Raw genomic sequence first — 17,972 nt, forward strand, 5'->3', positions numbered from 1 at the left:
TCACATTTTAAGTACAAATGAGCTTGTCCTCCCAAGGCAAAATGAACTTCACATTAGCCTTGTTGATGAGCATTTTATGCAGCAATATAATATACAATGGATAGTAGTTCTTAACTATTATAACCCCCAAGTCTTTTTGGGAGATGAGCACCAATTTACGAGGGCTGCAAAGCCAAATTGTTCTTTCAACCCATCTAACAGGTGACCATACAAAGGTAGTAAGAGTGATATACATTTTTTATATCTAATCAGCACTAGCTTAAAATGCAGGGATGTCATAATTGGGATCAGCTGGTTCAGTGATTTTAGCTGCAGCCCTCCCCCCTTCCATTCATCGACGAAACTTGGATTCCTTTAAAATTGTGTGCCTGACACTATACATTCATAAATGTTGCTTATGGTATTATCCTAATGCTCTATTTTCCCCTCAGCTTCTTAAGACTGATAACCTACACATATGCACCCCTCTTCACAGATAAGGTTAAAGGGGGGAAGTCACAAAATGACTTTTGCTCGCTACTGTACAATAAGCAATGCTATTTAAGAGAAAAGTTAGTTATTTAAAGACCAAGTTTTTCTTACAGTTAATAATTTTAAAAGCAGCAAAATGTAAAGTTTCACTTAAGAGTGATAAGAAGAATGGTATTTCCTTCTTTCTGTAGCTCTAGTGTGGTGCTTTTAGAAGCACTTTTTGTTTATTTTATATCACTCAAGGGTTGCTAGACTGGTTTTAAATCATGGAACATTCATGCCTATTAACTGTTTTTCTCTACATAAGGCAAGAGCTTCCCTCTGCAGAAAAGATTATGACCTTATGTTCTGAGCATCTCATTTATCAGCAGGCATACTGCCCAGCATAACATTCCCACATCACACAGCAGTGTGTGTGAGACTTCTTGTCCACTTCCGCTCCACTGGAATACTGTAATCCCTTTAGCTGGTATAATAATAATAATAATAACAACAACAACAACAACAACAACAACAACAACAACAATAATAATAATAATAAACCTAACATCTCTTCCCTGTGTGGGGAATTATGGTTCAATTTGCTTAAGAAATGAGCAGTTACTCTGCTCTGGAATGCATTGCTGTGCATAATGCACAGGTGCAATCCAGCTGGTTTAATTTCTTTAGAAAATGCAGGTAAGATTCCCCACCATGAGATTTTCAGTCTTCTTAACGTACACAGTGAAACTAGATTATGTGCTCTGTTTTTTCCTGAAAATGTCAGTTTTTGCTCCATCACCCACATTCTGCAACTGGAATAAATTGTGGAAATTTGTGTGATTGGGGAAAGTCAACGAATGGGTCCCTTCCAACTCTATAATTCTACAATTCTTTGAAGTGGGTGACACAAGGGTGAAGCAGCAGGAGAACATGGACAATGGGACCTCAGACAAGAGCAAACTGAATGCAACTCACTCCAAAGTAAATCCGCATAGGAATTGGTTACTGGGCTGGTCACTTGTTATCTCCCATTCCCACAGATGCATGTTCTACAAGAGGAATATCAAACACTTTTTCAATCTAAGAGATTAGAATGCTACTTCCTTTTTAAATGTGAAAGGGCAAATAAACATTCAGATGTAGTTTAAAATATGCTCCAGGAGAGAGTGGACACTTTTATGCCCAAATTCCAAACCTAGAAGTCATCAAAACAGGAAAAGGGCACTTTATTCATTCTGATAAAATCCCTTCAGCACAACCAACACAAATCTATAACTATAAGCCGTTCTGTGGCTATCAAGCTGAGTTGCCATATTTTGAAGAGCAAAAAAGAGGACACATTTGCAGACTTCTACTTTTAACTATGGATCACTATGATGACTCTGTAATTTTACATACCTATAAAAAAGAGGATGTGTCCTGGAAAAAGAGAGGACATATGGCAACCCTAAAAAAGGTATCATTCCCCCGCCCCAAAAAGTTTTCTTTGAGAATATCAGACACATATTACACATGGGAGCACACAGTACTTATGTAAGCAGCAGTTTACAACTCTTTACACTGCTTCCAGAGTTGGTGGTTGGGGTGTTGCATGTTAATGGTGGGTATAAGTATAAAGAAAAGCATACTGGATTAACTAATCCAGAATCAAGACTGCGCTGTTTCAATATTCACTACAGGTGTGTCAGATCAGAACTCCCAATAGTGGGAAGTCTACTCAGAAGTAACCCCTACTGCATTTGGTGTACACCAAGGGTTGTACCCTGCAAGGCCCACTTGGGAGGGCTGAAAACTACGGAGGCACAGCAGTCACAAAATGGTGGTGCAGGGGCAGAGCCAGTCGCAAACCAGCATCAGCTGCTTGACATTGCTTTCTACTGATAAATCCATTTTTCGAAATTGCTGACTTGTCATAGCCTTTTTCCTGCAGCAAGGAGTTCCACACCTCAATTTTCAAGTGAAGTACAGGCAGAATTTGCTTAAAGGGGTTTTCCATTCCAAACTCTAAATGCCTCGCAAAGTATTTTTACCCATCTCCTGAAATTTCTTCCATTCTCCTTTCACATTCAACTTGTACTATACTTCTCTACTCTGATCCCCAGCAAAAAAAAAACCTTACCAGTTTTATGCATCTCTCCTTCCTGGTCCTTTAATATTCAATTATTCCGATAACTGCTTTCCTCGCTTACCTTTCTTTTTTTCTCTGTTTATACATAACAACAAATAATATTAGTCTTTTATCTTATTTCTTTCAACTCCTCCTGGTCCTTTCCCCTCAGAGAAAGGAGACCTACCTATCTATCTTCTGTCCTCCTTGCTTTTCCATGTCCTTTGTGACTTGAGCACACGTTTGCGTGTGTGTGTGTGTGTGTGTGTGTGTGTGTGTGCGCGCACACACACACACACACAGCAGAAACCCACAAAGGGGGCTGTGAAGGGGGGCTTCTTTTCCCCAGGTTGTACAAGCAGGAAAAATAAAATATTCAGTTATTCTAAAATTATATAAGAAAATAGGAAAACTAACATTTAAAAGCCAAGAAAAATAAGGAGGAAACAAACAGGAAGAAAGGAATCTTATATGGTATTGAAGAGTGACGTTACCTCAGGAAATGTTGCAGGTGCATAAAACAAGGACGGGGCAACATTCAATTTCTAGGTTTCCCATAGGTTAAGACAGATTATGAAACACAATTCTTCCTTCAACCCATTTTGCCTCAAGTCCTGTTTACATCTTGCCATTATTTTAATGTGCAGCCAAAACCATGGAGTTAACATCTCAGCTATGTTCATTACTGCTTGAACTCCAGAACAGTAAATGCACTCCATCATGGGATAAACTGACTGCATGTTCCGCAATCAGCGTCCTCAAACAAACAAGTGACATTTCTCTGATGATTCAGCACTTCTTTCATAGTCCAGTATCTAAACACCACAAGCTTATTTCCAGCAGGGAACTAAATCAAAATCTGAACTTAACATTAAAACATGTGCTGGGATAGAGGAGCAGTTGCTAGTGTAGCTAAATGAATTTATATCAAGCCTCTGGTATGTTCAGCTACAAAATATTCTAGTGAGTTAAGCAACATTCTAAGATCATGCATTCTTACCATGGCACAACACATAAAAAAACTGGTTTCCATGTAGTTTCTCCATGCAGACAGGTTTATGTAAAATATATAAACATTTTTCAATTTTGTTACAGATTGCATAAATATGGCATTTTTACTGTTGCATTTACAGCTGTGCAAACACAATTTGATTACAATCTCTGAAAAGTACTTTGCATCCCAGTGAAGCAATAAAAAAATGCCCACAAAGAATTTAAATACCAAATTCACGTTTAAAATGTCTTCTCAGTAAAATCCACACATTTAAAATAGTTTTATTCATTTTATTTGTATATGTCAAAATACATTTTTTTTTGCAAAATAGTGGGTTTTGCAAGTAGTTTCATGCAGATGCAAGGTCTGCTCAATACTACCAATAAAATCAACGTAACACAGTAGCCATTCAGTTTTTAAAGAATAAATAACCTATATATAAAACACTAAAATATTAGATACACATTTAATCATTCACAGGCATCCAAAACTTGACCAAATATAATCCACAGTATGCCTAACAATTCAACAGCACTATGCAGCGTGTTGCAGCCATTCAGATGGATATTTTCTCTCCTTGGTTTGTATTAGCTTAAGACCATGAAATATGTCCACCTTCAAACTTATGACTCATACAGACCTACTGTAACAAGATATCCCAGAACTATCCTTGTACCTTTAAAATCAAGAATCCTGAGCTTGGTAGTAAGAGCAAAACCTTACATCTTCAAAAAACCTCCCTCCCCCCTCCCCAAATCACCCAACCCTATGAAGGGGACTCACGTCCTCCTTGCCCCAAACAAGTTGTTCTCTTTTGCCCACCCCAAAATGAAGTGAGTCCCATCCCCAAGAAGTAGGAAGTAGAACACAATGACCTTTTAAAATGAAGGGGTACAAATTCACATTTAATATAGTATACAATATAATCAATAATACAATAGCTACTACAAGCTTTACAATATACAATTTATTTTAATGGCTGAGCTGTTCAGTGGTTTTTAGGCAATAGTCTGTAGGCCAGAAGATGGTTATATTTAGTAGGTTTTAGTGAAAATATAAAAGCTGTTTGTTTTCTAACAAAAGCTATCTTCACTGGAGTACTTTTTAAAAGGCCACTGAAATGTATAAAATGGTCTGAACGTGGTGGTATCAACTTAGATGCCTCTTCACATGGCATTAGCAGTGCACGTAAATGAATAGGTTAGGGCTTTCAAATGACTTAAAGATTACTTTGGCTAGCACAACAGTTTCAGACAGCACTCAAACACAGATATGTGAAATGTAGTGAAGAAGTTATACTTAAGTTTTATTATGGGTGATCACTCAAATAAAAAATGGAAGGGGATAAAATATTGTTTTTAGTTTCAATTTTTTGTAAAGACTGACTCCATACAAAGTAGAATTTCTAAATTTAAACCAAATGGACTTTGTTAAACACTACTGTGGAGCAGCCTATTTTGTTTTAACACACAATTGCAATAGGGAAATATATTCAAGCATGTCAAGTGGTGGTCTGAAAACTCCAAACAATATACATTAATATATACAGCATCACTTAGTACCTGCTAAAATGAATGTGATGGTTACAGGATCTAACAACTTGCACTACAAACCTTTTTCTTTTCTTTTAAAAAGTGACCAATAAAGGCAGAAGACAGGAGTTTTAAAATAACCAATCTACTTGCAACTGACTTTTAAAGCATCTTTTATAGGAAATAATGCATATTGCACAACAGTGAAAGCAAAGGTTCCACAAAACCTCTCTGTTTTGGGCTGGCTGGCTGGACAATACAGGCTTAGTTAGCTACATGTTGCATTTTTAAAGGGGTGTGTAAATGTAAAGCTGTGAAAATACTGTACAACGAAAAAATCTGGTATATGAATAATTAGAAGGAAACACACACAAATCCAAACTTAAGATGTAAGAGAGAAAAACTGCAGGATAGGGAAAAAAAACCAGGAACCGTGACACAACAAAATAAAAGTAACTGTCTGTGGTAGCAGAAAGCTTTTTTTGATGCATGTGTTTATGTACAACTAAGGCTTACTGGTTAAATATCTGAGGCTTATCTGGCCTTGAACACTTTCCTTATATGCAGTAGCTGTAAACAAGATTTCTCAGTCATTATGTCTTCTCAGCAGCTGCTTTAACACATGAAACAATGATCTTGGTTAAAAAAAACACACACCCAGGTAAGAGGGCATTTGGCAGAATATCTGAAAATGACAGTCTCCAAGAAATCTTCCCAGACTTCCAGTGACTTCCATGCTATGGTCCACTGGAGATACTAATTATGTGCAATCCCATGATTTGCAGCTGGAGTAAACAATTTTATTTGGAAAGCTTGCTGATAACTCTGATCAAGGCCCCATTTTCATCTTTTAGCCTCTGGTTATCGGCCTTCAGGTCTGGTAGCATCTGTCAGAGAAAAACAGAGAGTAAAGTGTACAACGCTTGACAAATAACAATATATTAAATACAAAGTCTCTTCAAAAACAAATAGTCCTCCTTTCCTGCAAACGCCAAATGGTTTGTTTATTTAATACCATTTATAAACCAATTGATATTAAAATATTGCTAAGCAGGCTGGTGACATGAATATGTGGCTAACTGTTTAGAACTCAAGGTCCATCTGCAGGAGCAACTTACTATTTTATAATCACTGAGAAGTGAAATATAAAACAAACCAAACCAGATTTAGTCAAGTCAAGCTGACTCAAAACACATAGTAAGCCACTCACATGGGGTAATGGAAGAAAAGGGTTTTTCATAGGTGCTCCTCTAGGTAAAATAAGCATGCATATATTTACTTAATTTGTAATTAGCTTTTTGTGGGGTACAGTTCACACAGCCCTGGGTGTGCATTAACTGAAGCAGGATTCACCAGACCTGGGCACTGGAACACATTTTGGATGTCCTGCCTCAGGTTTCAGAGTTGTAACAAAGAAAAGTGATTCAGAGAATATGCAGAGAGCATTCTTCACAACTACACCCTTGTCTCCAAACATCTGGGAGTAAGGGTGGGAGAGTGTCGAGAGAAGTGACAGTTATATCACAGGAGTTCACTTCCAGACAGGCTTGAGCTCTGTATTTTAGAAACTGACATGTCCACTATTTCAAAATCCAGCATAAACACAAAATTGTGTTTTATTTTTGTTTTTTTAAAGAAGATAAGACAAGTAAAATAAGGAAAGTTAGTTATCAGATATGCCTATATGTGGCATTTGTGCAAACCTGGCAATATTATTGTAATAAATAGGTATTAAATGCTCACTTAACTGACAATTTTCTGAGCCTCATAATGCCTTTTATTTCTATTCCCATTATATAGGCACTGCTTTGTTCCAAGTGATATGATAATGCTCTTACCACACCTGCTATAAGTTTATGAAGTTTCAATATGCATCTAGTCAGCAGATAAATTATCATCCAAGTTTTTAAAAAGTCATCCTTTTAGAACATTTTACTGCCACTCCACTCGGGAGCTGAAAAACTTGTCTTTTAAATTTCCCCTTAGAAACCAGAAAAAATAGGCTCAACATCTTCCTGTGGAACCCACTATATTACTTTGAAAAATACTGGTATGTTGGATTTAAAATGGGACAAGAGGCACTTGGAACGGCACAATACAGTGGTGCCTCGCATGACAAAATTAATCCGTTCCGCGAGTCTCTTCGGCTTGCGGTTTTTCCGTCTTGCGAAGCACGGCTATTAACGGCTTAGCGGCTTTAAGAAAAAGGAAACAAACTCGCAAGAACTCCAAGCCCATAGGGAAATTCGTCTTGCGGAACGACTCAAAAAACAGAAAACCCTTTCGTCTAGCGAGTTTTTCGTCTTGCGAGGCATTCGTCTTGCGGGGCACCACTGTACTATTTCTGCTCTTACTAAACTCTTGAAGGTAAGGGAAAGCTTCAATATCAAGTCCAATTCCTAATGAGGTGGGTACAAGTATAAGAGTGAAGAACAAAGAGAGCCAGGGTTTTGAGTGTGGAGAAAGAATATAAGAGCTTAAATACTATTTTCTTCTTTTTTGCACCCTAGTTCCCCCCCCCCCAATATTTTTTACAGAACTAGAAAGGGCACAACATGGGGAGCGGATGGATGAGAATGACTGGCACTGATGTGATGCCACAAGATTAACTGTTAAGAGTCCAGGGCACGAACAAGCATCTGGTCAGAAAAACACACACACCCAAAGATGGGAAATTGCCTTTGCTTAACCCAAGGACTTTCGACAAGTGCCCTCAGAAACTGGAAGCCTGACAATCAGACCCACCATCTCTAACAACAAAAGAGATGTTGTTGAACTACAAAGACACTGTGTGGCTAATGGTCAGGGGCGATGGGGGGCTGTAGCCCAACAACACCTGAGAAAAGTTGGCTTAGAGGCTTCTTCCTTTTGCCTATAACTGTTAGGAAGTAGAAGAGGATGAATGTAAACCCAGACAAGATGGAGGTACTATAGGCAGGCAATATTGGTACTCAGGTTCACCAGCAGCATGGTGTTCCTGAAGAAATCAAGCATGGTCCAAGACATTGATGCCAATGGCTGCAATCCTAACCCTCACTTATCTGGGAGCAAACCCCACTGAATTAAATAGGACTTACATCCAGATTGGTTTACTGTAATATACTTTATGTGGGGCTACCCATAGAAGCTTCAATTGGCTCAGGATGCTGAGGGCAGACATTTGTTTGGGCCTGGCAGGACAGACCACATCAGGTCAGTTTTCTCAATGTCATTGGCTTCCAGGCAAAATTGACAGTGATCACTGTGACATTTAAAACATGAATAGCCTAGCCTGGGCAGGGCCAGCTCAGGAATTGTCTCCTCACATGAATTCTGCACTCCCTTTCTGACTCCTTATTGCATTTCTATTGGCAAATAAACAAGAAAGGGGATGTTTTCAGCTGTGGTACCCTGACTATGCAACAATTTCCCAAAAGAAATTGAACTGGCACCACCTTAACCTGCTATTAAATGGGTTCTTGTTTACACCTAATACATTTTCAATTTGGCTGTTGAATGATTTTCATGATGCTTTTTAAAGCTCATTGTTATTCTTAGGGTGGTTCTGGATTTTGTTGTTTGTTTCTTATTTGTAAATGCCATAAGTTTGAGATTTTTTTGTATTGAAAGGAGGATATAAATGGCAAAATAAATAAACAAAGGAAAAAGAGTTCTTGCGAGTTGCTCAAATAAGCAAGGTTACACCATGCATAGTATCAAAATACTTTGTATTAAAATGCTTTGTATTAATTTTTTTTTGCAAAGCACCAAATGCCAAGAGTTAATAAAAATATTCTTTGAAAAATCAAAACTGCATTTAAAATAAATTATTATACATGTGTGATCTGTTTGGATTGGGTCTTGATATGTATATGATCATATTCTAGAATGCATGAGGTATCTCTAATAAAGGTACATTCACAATAGTCATTTTGACACCCGCTTAAAGTATCTTTCTTTAGGCAAGCCTATTCAGACATGTAGAAATTACATGTGTTTTATATCTTTTTAGCTACTGTTGATTGCAAAGGTAAATTTTCAGTTTCACAGTAATGAGACTTAACTTTCAGCTATAAAAGCTCATGCCTCCTCTATGGCATTGGCATGGCACATGTTAATCACTTAGGGGAAAATCTAGGCCCATATAAAAAAATTAATTCTGCTGTATTTATGAGCTGCCTCAAACAGTTAATGCAAAATATTGCAACTGATCATTTCTTCTGTTGTATTATTATTATTTCATCTGACACATTGCTTTCCAACCACTCACTAGAACTTGGTACAGATGGTTTTATTCAATTAAGTTTTACTCTGAGCAAACCCATTAAAATTAATGGAACTAAATTAGTCATGCTCATCAACTTCAATGAGTCTACTCTGATGGACCCCGAGTATATAACAATGTTAATAATTTTTTTTAAAAAAAGTTTAATATGACAATTTGGGAAAGATAACACAACCCTGTGACATTTTCCACTTTAAGTAGTATGCTGGTATCAGAGGTTTCCAATTAGCACAGATGAGTCTTATGTTTTTCAGTACAGTGGTGCCTCGCAAGACGAAATTAATTTGTTCCGCGAGTTTTTTCGTCTTGCGATTTTTTCGTCTTGCAAAGCATGGTTCCGAAAAAGTTTTGGAAAAGCTTCAAAAATCACCAAAGTCTTCAAAAACCTCAAAAAAGGCTACCACACCGCGTGCTATGAGTTGCTCCTTGAAGTCAAGTCGCAACTGTATTAACGGTTTTAAGAAAAAGGAAACAAACTTGCAAGACGTTTCCGTCTTGCGAAGCAACTCAAAAAACTAAAAACCCTTTCGTCTTGCGAGTTTTCCGTCTTGCGAGGCATTCGTCTTGCGAGGTACCACTGTAAGTTTATATTCAGATGTAGTACTTAGCTTCCAGTGAAGTGTCAATTCAACTATTCAGATTAGGGTTTAGTTTTTCAGCTCCTCAATATTCTTATACATATCCAAGGAACGGAGCATCTCTGAACTGTGGTAGGTAGTAAGGCCCGCAGATTAACATCAAAGTAATCTGCCAACACGGATGCATTCACCATATACATATGCCATGCTAAACCACAGCACAGCGTGATAAATGAATGTATCGCAATAAGCCTCACGCTCAAGCATTCCATCCCTATCCTCTCCTCCTCCCGTGTGACTGGGAGGAAGTGTTTGGAAGCTTTTTGCTTCACTACAGTTGGCCATGTCATATGCCCTGATAAACTGTGGTTAATAGCAACTACAGCTAGTTTCAAACAAGCCAGCTTCAAACCATAGTTTCTAAAGCTGGTTTATCTAACACTTGCCATAGTTAGGATTAATCAGTTCTTGGTCCAGACAACACGGAACATGGAAAGCTGTGGCTATTCAAAAGAGGAAGTGAAAGTTTCTGAACTCCTTTGCAACTAAACAACAACATCAATATATCTGTTAGTATTTACTAGGGTAAAATTGGAATACTGGAAACTGTGTATTTAAGCTGAACTTATAGTCAAGCAATAAGCCAGTCTTCAGACACACAAGCATTAATAGTGAGAGATGCAGGCCATAACACTCACTGAAAGTCAACACCTGCCCAGCTACAGAAAAAAGAAAAGGGGAAATTACAAGTCCACAGAATGTCGATGCCTGCAGGCACCTGACAGCTTGGTAACCACTCTGGTCAAGGCCCTATTTTCAGTCAGCAGTCGCTCATTTAAATGCCTCAAAGCCTGAACATGCTTTACTTGAAATGTATTCTGCAGGAATCAAAGAAACAGGAGCCAATGAGAGAAATGCAATTGTGGCATATTGAAAAGGTATCACAGGTGAAGACAACTAAAAGAAAAAAGAAAGAGATGTAAAGATAATCCTTTCTTTAGCAGCAGATTGTTCTGTGTGAAACTAAGAAACTACCTAACTATATATAGGGAATCAGTGACTGTGCAAAGGCTGGTGCCAAATGTGTTGCTCTGCTTTCTTTTAGCCCACATTAGTGGGCTGAGAGTGGGGAGTTGTCGTCTGGGCAGCCCAGGACCTCCATACACACAGCCCAGGCTTGTGCCCTGGAGAAGTCACTTTGGTGCAGCAAAAACAATGCAGGAAGCGCTGTGATTTGACTTCACCCCTGGAGGTGCTGCTGGTAGCCTTTCAAGCATTAAACATTCTGGGCCCAAATCCCTGTGTCCCTATATGACTACAGTGGAACCTCTGTTTCGAGTGTCTCAAAAGCCAAAAGTTTTGGTTTTCTAATGCCAAAACCGGAAGTAATTGGTTCTGTTTTCAAATGTGCCCCGGAAGTCAAACCGCTTCTGCTGCATGTTTTCAAATTTTCTCAATGGATTTTGCCGACCACTCATTGCGCCTCAGTTTTCAAACGTTTTGGAAGTTGAATGGTCTTCCGGAATGGATTACATTCAAAAACTGAGGTTCCACTGTACTAAGATCAGCAGACGACTGAGGATTTTTTTAAAAAAAGGCAGGAAACAAGAGAGAGCTCATAGAATCCTTTTTGAAATTATAGCTATATTGGTATCTGGACATCTATATGCTATAATTGCTGATGGGTGCCATTTCAAGGCTGCTGAAATGACGCAGAAACTAAGAGAACTATCTGTTTTCTCAGTCTTGTTCTTCCCTGTCCAGGAGTGGGGAGGGAAGGAGAGCCTATCTGCCTTGTTAAACTGAGGCTTCCTTTTTTATTAAGCCAATCAGCGTCTTTCCAATGGGGGTGGGGGTAGAAAGAAAGTCATATTGTGCCTCAGGAATCAATCATGCCCATCTCTAATTTGCATGTACATATGTGGTGTGTGTGTGTGTGTGTGTGTGTGTGTGTGAGTGTGTGTGTGTGTGTGTGTGTGTGTGTGTGAGAGAGAGAGAGAGAGAGAGAGAGAGAGAGAGAGAGAGAGAGAGACAGCTTATTTCTTCATTAGGTCCCTGTGAATTAAAGGTTGGATAAGAGAGAAAAGAATCAAGTGATAGGTTTAGAAATTTTTGTGACCTTAACTTCACTCTGACTGTAGCCTAAAGTAAATACTACCCTTGATGCGAAGACTGTCTGATAGCAGAGGAACCTGTATTTTCCCAAATCACACACACACACACTTGGGAAAAGTATAGCCATATTCAACCAATATAGGCTTTTGTTTTTTAATAGAACCATATGTCTCAATAGTATCTGAACCAACTCAGACAATCTCAGGTAAAAGTCCTCTACTACTGTAAACAAAACTGTATGGCACAATATTCCATCCTTTACAAAAGCTGCATTCTATTAGACAGCTTTGGCATGAGCTGTGATTACATGGCTGACCATGTAGTAAAAAGCCATTGAAAATCAGAAGAATGTTATTCTGTAATTTGATGCACTCCTAATCAATGCATAAAAATAAGAATGTGCACACTGTAGCCTATAAACAATGCTACTGCCCTAAATGAAAATAGTTGAAGCACGCTTACTTTGAGTTCCTCTTCCATTTCAGATATCCGCCTTTCTAGAGCTCTTCTTTCCTACAGAAAACCATTTGCATTAATAACACAATTTGGATATATATTTTAAGCATCATCTCTGTAGAGCAATCTCAGATTTTCAAGATTAAACAACCATAAGCACAGTGAGGACAAGAAACTTGCGAGGCCAGTGATGTGTAAAAAAATACTTCAAATTTAAAATCAAGACAACAGAACTAATTTCGGTCAAATTCTACCAGTTAAATACATTCTTTATATAAAATTGATCAGCCAATAGTTTTTGTAACATCAGTTGGGTATTACTCCTTTAACTGTATTTTGTGGTAGTTTAGCATACAAGAAATGCAGAAAAGAGACCAACTGCCTTAAGGAAAAGGAAGCACAAAGCATTACGTTCCACAGACAGGCAAATGTTAGTTTGCATTCTGTACTACACCCAAGTAATACTAATCGTGTGTGTGTGTCCTAGTGCATATTCTGTCATCATTCATTGGACAACAGGTCTTAAAGCTAAAATATTGCTTTGTGTTAAGACAATGCGGTGAGTCTCATTAAAAAGCAGCTGCTGTATCCAGTATCTGACATTCAAACATTTTCAAAGTGTGAAAGACAAAAGCAAATTGCTACAAAGTATACATTCAACAGTGTTATGCAAAACAAGCAGCATCAGCTGAGGTGTGTAAAACTTTGGTTAGATCATACCGCTGCGAGGATACTGACTCTTGTCGGTCACCTTTCAGATACAAACCATTTGAATTTAGTTTAATCATAGTTAAGTGAGTTCCTAAACATATTTTACCCAGTTTTAGCAATTAATTTCAAGAGCTTAGTACAGTCATAATTCATTTTTGTCAGCCTGTCATTCATTTAACTCTCTGTGATAAGAACCAAGTTTCATTTTAAAAAAAACTTGTTTACTTAGCAGTGCTCAGTTAAGTAACAGTGAGTTAACCGATTTAAGCCATTTCCACCAATCGTATGTTTTTTAAAAGTTGCCAGACCAAATCCAGCGCGGAATTTTAAATTTAACTATTTGATTATTATTGCTCTTATATCAATACATAAAGTGCATCTCTTGTGCACACACAGACTGTCCAGAAATCTAATTGCCTAACTAAATTGTTGCAGTTTGTTCTTTTTCGCATACTGCTTCCCAATTCAAATTATTATTTTATAAGAATATTATATAAACCTAGAGGACCAAAAGCCCAGGAAAAAACTTACCCTTTTTTCCATTTCTAGCAGAGACCTATCAGCAAATCTTTCCTGCCTCTGAAATAGATAAGTGATCACATGCAATGTCACTCACAAGAAAAATAAAGGAGATAAATGGACGTGGGGAAAATGCAATTTAGAAAAGCACTGTTGCATTACCAGTGGTGGGTAGAATCCACACTAAATTAGACAGTGAAAACGACAGAACCAACTCATTTCTAAGGGAATTAATGTCCGCTGTGTCTGAATCCAACCCAAAATTTATTCATTTTTTTCTGTAACGTGAACTTCAAAGAGTGTTTCCTGCTTGGCAGGGGGTTGGACTCGATGGGCCTTGTGGTCTATTCCAACTCTATGATTCTATGAGTGCCTGAAATTCATGGGCACTCTCAGATTCATAGGTTTGCTGAATATAATCTCAACAGGAAACCATAAATACTTTTTGGGGGGGAAATAGAAGATACAGAAAACTATGAGGTAGGCGCCAGAAACATAGTTAATGGTATTCAACATCACAAGCCATCCTTTAATAAATGGCTACTGATGATCTATACACAAATTTAATATAGATTTCTTGCAATGGAGATCAATGAAGGACAGATACAGGGCCAGAGTTACATTTACTAATAATTTCAAATAACACTATAACACAGAATATGGCCCATCTAGCTAATCAGATCAGGTCAGATCTCCAATGTCAGAGTGAACATGAACGAATACACTAAAGGGTCTTTATAAGGATATGTGCACATTCAAGCCTCTCTCTGCCTGTTTTAGTAGTCATTAATCAGGTGGCTGGAATAATCACTTAACATTTCCCATCCTGCTTCTAAACTTGTTCTCAGGAAGTTTCTGCCATCATATATCAATTTCAATTAATAGAAGTTGCTGCTCAAGGACAAACACACTGCTCCTTTTGAAGGTATAAGCTTAAAATCAGTCTCTATCAGCAGCAACTTCCTTACACTCCATGAACTCACCACCTTACTTTTTACCCATATAAGTTAATGATTATTGTTCACTTCTATGGAGCAGTAATACTAGGGATAAAACTTGACACCTAACATTAGCTGTCCATTGAGAAGGGCCAGATGGTTTGCAGGGGGAAGACTTCCAACTCAACTCCACAATATCAAGGACACTGTCTTCCCATCATAATCACATAAATTTTGAAGTCGTTTATGCAGCAATTAAAGCAGAAATGTTCATGGGTTAAAGACTAGGCCGCTCACCTCCTCCTCCATCAATATAAAGTAACAATTTACAACTTAGCCCTATACAAGTTGTGTATGAAATACCATTCTGGACACTTAAACCTTTAAAATGTATAAAAATTTTGCACTTCACATTTCATTTTTCTAGTTTGCCACCTCACTGCATGTTATTGCCTGAACTCCACCTAAGAGACTCAGATTCCATATACTTCCAAGAGCGCTGGTAAAGCCCAATAGAAACCTTCTAATATGAGAAACGTTCATTATTGATTTATATTTCTAATAGAACTTTTGTGCCAGGTTTATAACAAACAGAATTAAAGCATGACGTTTAAAAGGAACTATGAAAAAAGTGTGTTTCCATCTCTTTGGAAAATGCAAAGCTGATCCTTGGTGACACACATTTTACTGAACCTACCCATGCTTTTTCTGTGGTGGCGCCTCATTTATGGAACTCCCTCCCTAGACATTGGACTATTGGCCAGCCTTCAAAATGGCTTTGGAGACCCATCTGTTTTGTTTCACTTTTAACAATGATGATTTTATTAAGGAGGCTGCTAGATTTCAGAGTATAGAGTTAAGACTGCTTGTTACTAGATTTCCTGATAAAATATTTTTTCAGGCCAGCAAAAATTTGAAGGGTTCTCTAATTTGAACTTACTGCTCTGCCTGTTATTTTGGCATTTTATTGTTTGTAATCTGTTTTAAACTGTATTAGAGAAATTTGTGATTTTATTTGTTATATGTTTGTAAGCTGCCTAGAGAGGATATCATATAAGGCAGCCTGAAGATCCTTTGAAGAAATAAAATTAAAATGAGAGTTTAGAAATACAAACCTGAGTTGCCTTTTCCAACTGTAGTTTGAGATCCGTCAGTTCCATGTTGGTATCATGCAATTGTGCTTTCAATTTTTCATTTTCAGCTACAATCTGTTCATAAAGCTAAGAAATATGCGATACTTTTATAAATCATGCACTCCTTCAAACTTCTATCATAACTGCATTTATAAATTGATAATTGTACAGACATAAAATTTAACTCCTAGGATTAGAAGGGCAGTAGGCAAGGAGCAACTGTTTAGATTTCTGGGTTCTGTGTATGGCTGGGCAATATATGGTTTTCAACATTGTGATATATCACCAGCTAAACACTGAGATATTCCAATATATCACAATGTCTGAAATAAGGATTTAGCCTAACTTCTATCCTCTATGCTCTGGAAATCTCTAGGTTTGATTACTGCAATGTTTTATACGCAATGCTGCTTCTGAAGATAGTTCAAGAACTTCAGCAGCCAGGTTGCTCACCAGCGCAAGACAGCTTGAGTATATTACACTGATCCTGCACTGATTGCCAATTAGTTTTCAGAGCCAATTCAAAGTGCTGGTTTTGACTTATAAAGCCTTGAGTGGTTCAGGACCACAATATCTCAAAGACCACCTCTCCCCATTGGAACCAAGCTGGACCTTGAAATGATCAACTTTCTCCATACACCACAGTCACCTCTCTCCATTCAGGCAAGCAAGAGACATTATACTGGTTCAAGGACAAATTCCAGTTAGGCAAAAGCACTAGAGAAGGGTGAAGGGCTGGTGAGGGGAGCATCCTAGGAAAGGGGAGAGTCCAATGGGTGACATAGGGTGGCCTTGTGGCTCACATTCAGCCCTGGGCCTGAGGTTCCCCATCCCTGTTCTAAATGAGAAAGGAGGTGGGGTAAAGTGGCCATGCATTTGAAGTTGCTTTACAAATAGCACCTTAACAATGGCCTCAATCAAAATTTACCTCAAAACCAATACCATACAGCTTGAAATTGCATCTCATAGTCCCCAGAGTGTATGTGTGCATATGATGTCAAACTGAATTAAGAGAACCATACAGAATGACTTCACAAACTTGTAATAAAGTCATCTTGTTAACACACAACTCATGGGGTCAGATACCTTTTTAAAATCTGTTGTATCTTCTTTTTCTAGCTTGCTGGAATATAATTTGCGATCTTCCAAGTAACTGTATCCAGTCCGTCCTAGTACTGAATCGTAACGATCTCCTGATGACCCTGTGTCATATCTTCCAAAATAGAATAGAAGTTCAGTCTCTCACAGCTCTATTCAGAATTACAACAAACTATGGTCTGAGCTAGCTCTGATTTAGAAACTAAGTCACAGTGGCTTCATTTGCACATCAGAACTGTCTGCAGTTAATTGTTTAGCATGATCACGCAGGTGGCTCCTCCCCTAGCGCGAGAGACAAATCACAATCCCTGGTGTACTGTAATGTCTGAGATTGGGATCATGATTTGTTTCACTCCAAACAAATCAGAATGTGAAGCCAATATTTGTTCTTAGCTTACCAAGGTGGGGATTGGGGCAACGAAACAAGCCTGATCCCTCATTCAGATATAATGCTAACATCAAAGATCATGGTTTGCTGTTCCTGCTGGCACTATGGAAGGAGCAAAGCCGCAGTGATTTCCATGTTCATGGGAAACTAATAATGATGGTTTACTGTGACATGCAAAACTGGGCCCTACATGCAAAACACAATTTATGCTATTTTTGCTTAGTTGTCTCCTCAAAGGGTTCCAAGATTCAATTTATAAACCACTTCACCTTGTTGTATCTCCAGCAACACAACCACAGATATGCTGCCTTGTTGCCATCAATCAGTAACGCTAAAAAGGGCAGCACAACTGAGAACATTCTTCTTTTTATTGGCCTCAGAGGGTGGAATGCCAACTATGACTTGTCAATTGGGACATTTCATTAACCTCATGGTTTCAACATTCTCAAACTATGATTTGTCAAATTTGAACATTGTGACGAACAATAGTTAAGCTCTGAAAATGATGATTTGACATGACATCTGAATTAAGTCACTGACATATTAATATTATAACTCAACTAAAGATACAGTGTGAATTCAAATAATGTATATGCAATCTTCCACTTCTCTCCATTTTATACAAAAGCAAACGTGAACTAGGGTATGATATTATCAGGGAACATCCTCCATTTGGGGACTTCCCA

At 38.1% G+C, this 17,972-nt stretch overlaps 1 protein-coding gene across 6 annotated transcripts in view; it reads right to left on the reverse strand.

Moving 5' to 3' along the window:
* Positions 1–3,830: 3,830 nt before the first annotated feature.
* Positions 3,831–17,972, reverse strand: part of PPP1R12A (protein phosphatase 1 regulatory subunit 12A) — a 90,343-nt gene continuing 76,201 nt past the window's right edge. For 5 of the 6 annotated variants that reach the window (XM_077934756.1, XM_077934753.1, XM_077934757.1 and 2 more), the window contains 5 exons: positions 16,887–17,013; positions 15,783–15,887; positions 13,742–13,789; positions 12,506–12,556; positions 3,831–5,973 (listed from right to left, as the gene is read on the reverse strand). In XM_077934756.1, coding sequence (XP_077790882.1) covers positions 5,887–5,973; positions 12,506–12,556; positions 13,742–13,789; positions 15,783–15,887; positions 16,887–17,013 — 418 coding nt within the window. In that variant the 3' untranslated portion in view covers positions 3,831–5,886. Of the gene's footprint in view, positions 5,974–12,505; positions 12,557–13,219; positions 13,251–13,741; positions 13,790–15,782; positions 15,888–16,886; positions 17,014–17,972 lie in introns of all 6 variants that reach the window. The other variant, XM_077934754.1, reaches the window with a different exon arrangement.

This window comes from Podarcis muralis, chromosome 10 (genome assembly GCF_964188315.1).
Source record: "Podarcis muralis chromosome 10, rPodMur119.hap1.1, whole genome shotgun sequence".
In the NCBI taxonomy this organism is placed as follows: Eukaryota; Metazoa; Chordata; class Lepidosauria; order Squamata; family Lacertidae; genus Podarcis; species Podarcis muralis.